Source organism: Octopus sinensis, unplaced genomic scaffold, assembly GCF_006345805.1.
Source record: "Octopus sinensis unplaced genomic scaffold, ASM634580v1 Contig19698, whole genome shotgun sequence".
NCBI classification, from domain to species: domain Eukaryota; kingdom Metazoa; phylum Mollusca; class Cephalopoda; order Octopoda; family Octopodidae; genus Octopus; species Octopus sinensis.
In genome coordinates, this window is record NW_021836531.1 from 15001 (window position 1) to 23836 (window position 8836).

Consider the following 8836-nt stretch of genomic DNA (forward strand, 5'->3'; position numbering starts at 1 on the left):
ATATATATATATATATATATATATACATACTAATATAGGATGAAGTTTTTTTTACAGAAAAATATTCCATCAAAAAATGTGGCAGCATATTAAAATAACTTTACTGTTAAATTATAAACAACTTATAAATAAGGGCTAAAGAAAAGTATTTCAATGACAATTTGCTGATAAGAGACTTTTAAATCGTCAATTTCCACATATTATTTACTCGCTACAGAAAAAAAAAACACGAAGAACTGAAATCGGGAGAAGCCGGACGATAGAATGTTTTTTAAAAAGTTCGTTATTTCTATATTGAATCAATTTCGAAATTAATCTCATAATAGATTCTTTCGTCTTCAGTAGAACATACGAAAGGATATAAATAAGATACTTACCTCACTGCCCCGAGATAGTAAGATCTCCACTGCATGAAGGTGATTCCTGAGAGTAAAAGATAGAAACATTGACTAATTTACATTAAATATGAAAATATTTTGGCTTTGAGACGAAACATTATCGTCATCATCATCATCATCATTATCACCTGCACTATTATCATCAATATCGTGTTCATCAACATCATTACCATCATCATCATTGCCACCACCTCCATCATTGACAAAATCATCATCTTCATCATCGCCATCATCGCCATCATCATCATCGCCATCATCATCATCACCATCTTCATCACCTGCACTATTATCATCAATATCATGTTCATCAACATCATTACCATCATCATCATTGCCACCATCTCCATCATTGACATAATCATCATCATCATCATCATCATGATCAGAGCCTTCATCATCATCACCCTCATTGCCAACACCATCATCATCATTATCATCTTTGACATCTCCAATATCATCATAATCAATATTATCATCATTCATTACCACTATAATCATAATCATCATCATCGCATCTATCATCATCATCAACACCATCATCAACAGCAAGATCAACCTCATTAATATCATCATCATCATCATTATCATCATCATCATCATCATCACCATCATCATCATCGTCATCATCATCGTCATCATCATCATCATCATCGCATCTATCATCATCATCAACACCATCATCAACAGCAAGATCAACCTCATTAATTTCATCACCATCATCATCATCACCATCATCATCATCATCATCATCATCATCATCACCATCATCGCCTCCATCATCATCATCATCATAATCAACAACACCATCATCATGATCGACATCATCAATACCGTCATCGTCATCATCATCGCCGTTATCATCATCATCATCGGGATTGTTATGATTGAATAATGACTAATGACTTGGATCGATGACTAAAGAGAAGCTTGTTGTTGTTGTTGTTGTTGTTGCTAGTCTGCTGTTGTGATGTTGTCCCACAACTCTGGCCTGTTTGGATATTGAACCTGTGTCTGCAATTGCAACAAATTTACAAACAAAAACACATCTGCAGATTTTACTTGATTCTCAACTTACCAATTCGCAGCATAATGTAAAGCTGTCCAATGATCATTGTCTTTTCTTCCCACCTCGCCTCCTTCTTTTATCAATATTTCGATGATTCTTCTATCGGCGCCCACTTGAGAGGCAAACATTAAAGGAGTTGTTCCATATTCATGAATAGGTTTATTAATCTGTAATGAAGAAAGTGAGGACATGTGAAATAGAGAAATTCCATTTTCCTCTCTCTCTCTCTCTCTTTTCTCTCTTTGTCTCTCACTCTCTTTCTCGTTTTCTTTCCTCTTTCTCTCCTTCTTTCTCTCTCTATCTCCCTCTTTCATTTCTTTCCTTCTCTTTCTTTTCTCACTTTCTCTCTCTTTCCCCTTTTTCTCTCTCTCTTTCTTTCTCCTCTCTCTTATCTCTTTACTCTATCTCTCTTTTCTCTCTTGTCTCTCACTCACTCTCTTTCTCGTTTTCTTTCCTCTTTCTCTCCTTCTTTCTCTCTCTATCTCCCTCTTTCATTCCTATCCTTCTCTTTCTTTTCTCACTTTCTCTCTCTTTACCCTTTTTCTCTCTCTCTTTCTTTCTCTCGTTTCTTTTTCTCTCTCTCTTTCTTTTCTCGCTCTCTCGCTTTTTTCTCCTTCTTTCTCCTCGCGTTTTCTTTTTATCCTTTTTCCTCTCTCTCACTCTTTCATTTCTCTCTTTCTTCCTCTCGTTTCTTTTTCTCTCTCTTTCTTTTCTCGCTCTCTCGCTTTTTTCTCCTTTTTTCTCCCTCTCGTTTTCTTTTTATCCTTGTTCCTCTCTCTCACTCTTTCATTTCTCTCTTTCTTCCTCTCGTTTCTTTTTCTCTCTCTCCTTCTCTTCTCGCTCTCTCACTTTTTTACCCTTCTTTCTCCCTCTCGTTTTCTTTTTATCCTTCTTCCTCTCTCTCACTCTTTCATTTCTCTCTTTCTTTCTCTCGTTTCTTTTTCTCTCTCTCTCTTTCTTTTCTCACTCTCTCACTTTTCTCTCCTACTTTCTCCCTCATTTTCTTTTTATCCTTCTTCCTCTCTCTCACTATTTCATTTCTCTCTCTTTCTTTTCTCTCTCCTTTTCTTTTTTCAATCTCTTTCTCTTAATCTTTTCTCTCCTTTTTTCACTCTCTCTTTCTCTGTTTCGTTTCTCTTTTTGTCTTCTCTATAATTCTCTCTCAATTTTCCTTTTCTTTCTTCTATTTTTCTATTCTTCTCTTCTTTTTTCTCTTTCCTTTTCTTTCTCTCTTCTTCTTGTTTCAGTCATGAGACTACGGCCATGCTGGGGCTCCTCCTCGATTTTGTCTTTTATGTGTGGTACCTTTTCTGTCTAATTAGCACCAACCTATAGATCTCTTTTGCTTCAGGCCAAAGTAACAGGGATGCTAATACACCGACACCGATTATCAATTAGCAGTTAGGGACACACACTTGCATAGATACACATGCATACACATACACACACAAACACAAACACACAACACACCACATATATACGAGTTAATAACACCTGTAAGGATGTGTTTTATCTATTCACCAAAGTGAATGGAGCCTGCAGAAAGCTCTTATATCTGTCACACTTCCGTTCATGGGCCTCGTTACAACCCGCTCCCCACGTGACTGTTCATTCAATTATGATAATTTTCTGAGCCTTTTCAGGCCACAGGACCACATCAGGCCTCAGGGTTGTATGGATATCCTGGGGAAACTGCAATCTCTTCCCTAAGTCTACCTTCATATCCCATTGTTGAGACCCTTGCAGCAAGATGTGTATTGCTTTTGCTAGCTTTACTGCTTTCTCTCCCTCTTCCACGAACTTAATTGCGGCAGTTATATTCCCTTGGTGATGATGATTCTTACACTTTTACTGCTCCAGGGTGTGAGCAAGTATTTGTATCTGCCTTGAGAAAGTGTTATTCAGTACCCTGCCAAGATGTGTGCCAGAGAACCCCTTTCCTACAAAGTCTACACAGCTGGTCTTCCCTCAAACATTATCTGTGTAGGTTTGTTGGCATCGGGAGTGTGTCATACACCGCTCCATGCAGGAAGGAGATGTACAAAGGTTCCAGCCTCCATAGGTCAGTCCATGAGAGCTTCCTCTTAGGGAGATCCTATTTAGTTCATGCACTCAGAGATACCAACTCCACAGCTATTGATTTCCTTGTATCTTCCTCCTGGTACCACAATGCTTTCTGAGTCATAACCCACCTCTCCCTGGTGTCTGCCTTCTTCCGTTGTTGGAAATAGAAAGAGCCAAGTCCCTGGCGACCCCAACATGTAGCTCCAATTATGACGTGTAACTCAAGCATGCGTTCAACCTGAGCGACAGCGGTGCTAGTTACCCACACCTTGTGTTAATACCTGCATGTCTGACAAGCTCGTCCTTAGAGTCTCTCTACATCATTACAATATTGCATTTTGCTACTTTAAATTCCTCCACTACAGATGACAGGGCAAATTGTAACTGTCCCGATCTTATGTACAGGCCTATTCAATGAAGACATTTTTCGGGGGAAGGGGGTATTTATTTACCTTTCTCGCAACCCTGGTGGGTCACTACTTACCACAACACCACCTCACAATAAGTAAATATTTGATGCATCACCACTTCGCTTTTTTTACTTATTTAACCTTTAATTCTGCCAAACTCACTTGGAGTGCCATATATACATAAACTAATATAACATGTTCCCACGGCCCCCACACATTGGTGGTAGTGACCACTTTGAGAAGCCCTGCTCTATATTCCTGCAGACACTATCCCGTCTATTGACTGACATCCTGTCATTCTAACTTCCAATATTTCAATAGTAAATTAAACTTCATTAAAAAAATCACCTTTGTCCCTTTAGGTGTCTTTCTGGATTCAATGAACACCAGTACAGTTTTATAAAGTGGGGTTTGATTCCTATGTGACACACCAGTGTTTTCATATGTGTAACAAATTCTATCAAAAATGGTGTAGCCCTTGACACCAGTAAAACCTTCAACTTTGTATGGCAAGAGGACTTCTTTAAAAAGTCACCATCCATTTATCGGCTCCATCTGTCTCTCATCTCTTGAACTGAATACTTCCCGCCAGAACACCCCATTGCAGTGTGTGATGGATTTCTTTCTCACTCACATTCCATCAATTCTGCCATGCCTCAATGTTTGGATAAATATTTATAAAAATGTCGATGATGAGGATTAGAGAAAAGAGGTGAAGAAAGAAATGAAATATTATGGACAAATATATGTGGCTACTTTTCATATTGTGTATAAAACATTTCATATTGTGTATAAAATAATAAACAATCAAATTTGAGAAGGCAATAAACCGAACAACTTACTATTGTTGGATCCTTTCTTATTAATTTTTCCACTCCTTTGAAGTCATCCTCCGAAATTTTATGTTTGATATCCTCCAGAACATTTGAATTAAAAATCTTAAAGAATCTCTCTTTGATACTCCTATGCGCCATGTCTTTTGAATAAAATCAGTCAAAAAAGAAAGAAAGCAAATCAGTTTTAAAAAAACTTATAAAATGTGTTAAACAACAATAAACAGAAGTTGATGGTTCTAAAATATTGCAAAAGATAACATTGATATTGTAAACTTCAGTTTATCTAAAGTATTATTCATAGCTGAATGTTCTTCTTGACACTAATAAACCTAACAACAGTCATTGTGTTGTGTCTCTAGGTTAGCTACATTCCTCTGCTTACATCTTGAGCTATAAATCTGTGGATCATACCCCAGCTAGGGTGGGAGCTCTTTATATGAAAAATAAAGAAAGGTAGATTTTTGAAAACTAGTGAAAGAATCAATGAAACAGAGTTTGTTCAATAAAACCTCCTGTATTGATCTTTGATTTGATCTCATCTACTTTGCTAATATTTCGACAGACTCTATCAGCAAGATCTTACTTTATAGATTTTTGCAAATATCTTTATGACTATTTCATAATTATTTAATTAGTTATATATATATATATATATATATATATATATATACAAACATCATCATCATCACCACATACCGTCCACCTTCCATGCATTCAGGAGTAAGATGGACGACAGGAGCCGTTCAGGTAGAAAAAAATACCTTGAGCTACTGTCTGTTTTATCAGGTATTTTACTGCTGGATGCCCTTCCAAACGCCAACCACCAGACACAATGAACAAGAGCTTACTTTATAAATTTTTGCAAATATATTTATAACTATTTCATCTTATTTAATAATAAATTTCCATTATGTATATATATAAAATTATATATATATATATATATATATATATATTATTATATATATATTATAATATATATATATATATATATATATATATATTTAACATCATCATCATCATCACCACATACCGTCCACCTTCCATGCATTCAAGAGTAAGATGGACGACAGTAGCCGTCCAGGTAGAAAAACACTACCCTGGGCTATTGTCTATTTAGGAAAGGGATTTTACAGCTAGATGCCCTTCCAAACGCCAACCACTAGTTTTGTCCCACTGTATGACACCTTGGGCAAGTACCTTCTTCTAAATCCCATGGTTAATCAAGGCTTCTGAGTGGATTAAATAGAGATAATCTGAGAGAAGCCCATCGTACAACGCTGGACAAAATCTGAGGACCAGTGAAAAAACTGCCAAAAAGAAGTATCTGTGTGTTTGTGTAAGTGTACGTATGCATATATATATATATATATATATATATATATAATATATGCACACACCTGCTTGAGTGTGTGTATGTGTGTGTTTCCATTTGCTTTTACTGAACATTGCTCAGCTATGAACGATTAGATTATCATTTTCACTGTTAATAGACAAACCATTGGAATAAGTGATCCCTTGAACAACAGGTAAGGGTTAATAACATGAAGGGATCCAGATACAAAAAGAATGGATAGGTAATATACTCATACAACCCATGCTAGTATGGAGAAAAGGTGTAAAATGATTGCTTTTTATACATATACGTACATATATATGTCTATGTATGTGTATACTCGTGTGCATGTGTGAGTAGCTGTATGGCATAGTGATTCGGGTGTTGCCCTCACAAGAGCTAGATCGTGGGTTTGATTCTTGCAATGCCCTTCCTTTCCCAAGAGAAGAAACGACAGAGGCTGGAGTCTCAAGCCATTAGAAAAGCCAGCTTAAAAGAATATATGTTAACAGAATAACTTCAAAGTGACGCAGATAGAAATGCCTGCTACAGAGAAGAGGAAACATCAAAGTAACGACAAGTCAGGTTGGAATTTAGAACTTTATCTTTTGGAGAGGAGCGACTAGTAACCTTTAACTAAGATCTTAATACATAAGCATTACGATAGATGTTTTATGAATACATTTGTGTAGAGTACACACTGGGTCAAAGGTCGAGTGAGCGCTTGTATATATTATAAGTACACAAATTTGGTGATTTGTTTAGTCGACTTCTTTTCCTCAAGAGCTTCATGCATTAGTGAACAGTCAACAGCGTTGGAGACCATGGAGATTAAATTTCTGAATATTTGAAAAGAGTTTCCTGTATGATTGTAAATTTTGGTGGATATCAAAATGCCGACATCATGACTGATGCTCAATGCTTTGTGAATACTGTAAAGGCGGTGAGATGTGACACACGCATGAGACTGCGAATCTGTAGCTACTGGGAAGGGACATAGTAGGAGTTCTGATTGTGTCTGCACCACAATTCATTGCCACATCGTTGAGCAGACAGTGAGTTACGCTCTACACAGACAGCTTTGTGAAACTGCTGTAGACTGGGATCAAACTCTGACTGGAGATGATTGCCATTGGAAGGTCATATGTGTGGCAGCAAGATTCATCTCTTCGTCATACCGCTGGAAGGAACAAGACGTGATTGTTGGAGATTTTGTACGACTGCTCCAGCCCGAATTTCTGGTTTTCTAATTCCCCTGATTGTAATTCCCTGGATTACTATGTGAGGGGCGCAATTGAGAAAGATACCAACCACTTTTCCTGCAGCACTAAGTCTAATCTGATGACCAAGATCAAAGAGGGGTTCGAAAATCTCCCCAAGGACACAGTGAGGAACGCATATCAGGCTTTGAAGATGAGTTGAGGCTGTGGTGGAAGTGAAGGGCAGATAATTTCAGGAAACCTTTATCTCTCAGCCAAAACCTAGTTTTGACAGGTTTTGAATTTTTAAAACGCTTATTTTTGGATGTGATAAGGAGTTTTATTTTCCTTTTGTGAAAAGTGTCCGATGTATACATACACTCATTGCATATGTATACATATCTATATACATATATTTAAATGTATATGTATACACAAATACACATGCATGTGTATGCCTATCCATTTAGATATTTATTCACATTTGTTGCAGCTTTGCAATATTGTATGCTAAAAGTATTCCACAAGGGACATCCAGGAACCGCAAGAATGAAAGCACTGATGAGAAGCTAAGTTTACTGGTTGAATATGGATCAGGAAATTGAAATTGGTGAAGGCCTGCAGGGGTTGTGCCCTGGCAATAAAAAGCACTACCTATAAAAATTCAGCCTTGGCCCAAGACTGACATAGAGTACAGGACCGATAAATTGAAGGCATTATCTTTTAGCTGTGGACAGTTACACGAAATGGCCAGAAATATGTAAATGTAGGAAGCCAACCTCCAAAGTGGCAATGCAATTTCTGGACGAACATTTTGCGCGATATGGCACCCCAGACAATATAGTATCTGAAAGCGTAACATAGTTGACATCGAAGGAATTAAAAAGCTTTCACAAAATGCATGCAATGGAGCATATTACTACTCGGCCATACCATCCGAGATCGAATGGACTAGCGGAACGTTTTGTAGACAAGTTTAAGAGGACGCTAAAAGAAACCTAGGAATGAGATACTAGTTCATACTGCATTGACGCATTTCTTAAGTGTCTACTGAATAACACCTAACCCCAACACCACTTCAGGTATGTCGCCGGCTGAACTAATGTTCGCCAGGAAAGTCAGGTCAGTGCTCGACAAATTACTACCGGGAAGAAAAGGTGGGGGGAAATAGAAGGAAGCACCGAAAATAAGATAAAATACTTCAAATTTGGTGACAAGGTGTTTTTGTTTTTAAATATACAGAAATGGAGAGGAAAGTTGGGAAGAAATTATAATAAGTAAACGTTTTGGAAAAATAACGTAAATGGTAAAAGGTGAAACGTGGGAACACATTTAAACCAACTGAAAAAAAAAAACTGTTTACGCGAGAAAGAATAAGACGACAAACAGATGAAAGGCAGTGCTATTGGTGTAGGGATCGCCGGTGATGTTGCCAGCCTCTTCATAGTATGATGGGACAGGCATTTTAAGCAGTGCCTAGTGACCCGTAACATCCACTTAAATATGTACTCTCGAAACGTTGACGAC

At 37.3% G+C, this 8836-nt stretch overlaps 1 protein-coding gene across 4 annotated transcripts in view; it reads right to left on the reverse strand.

Annotated features, from left to right (window-relative positions):
• LOC115232169 (putative ankyrin repeat protein RF_0381) overlaps positions 1–8648 on the reverse strand; it is a 21674-nt gene extending 13026 nt beyond the window's left edge. For 2 of the 4 annotated variants that reach the window (XM_029802009.2, XM_036500283.1), the window contains exons 1-2: positions 1474–1812; positions 378–423 (exon numbers count right to left, since the gene is read on the reverse strand). In XM_029802009.2, the coding sequence (XP_029657869.1) occupies positions 378–423; positions 1474–1778 (351 nt within the window). In that variant the 5' untranslated portion in view covers positions 1779–1812. Of the gene's footprint in view, positions 1–377; positions 424–1473; positions 1813–4780; positions 5212–8637 lie in introns of those variants that run through there. The other 2 variants (XM_036500285.1, XM_036500284.1) reach the window with 2 other exon arrangements.
• Between the last annotated feature and the right edge of the window lie 188 nt (positions 8649–8836).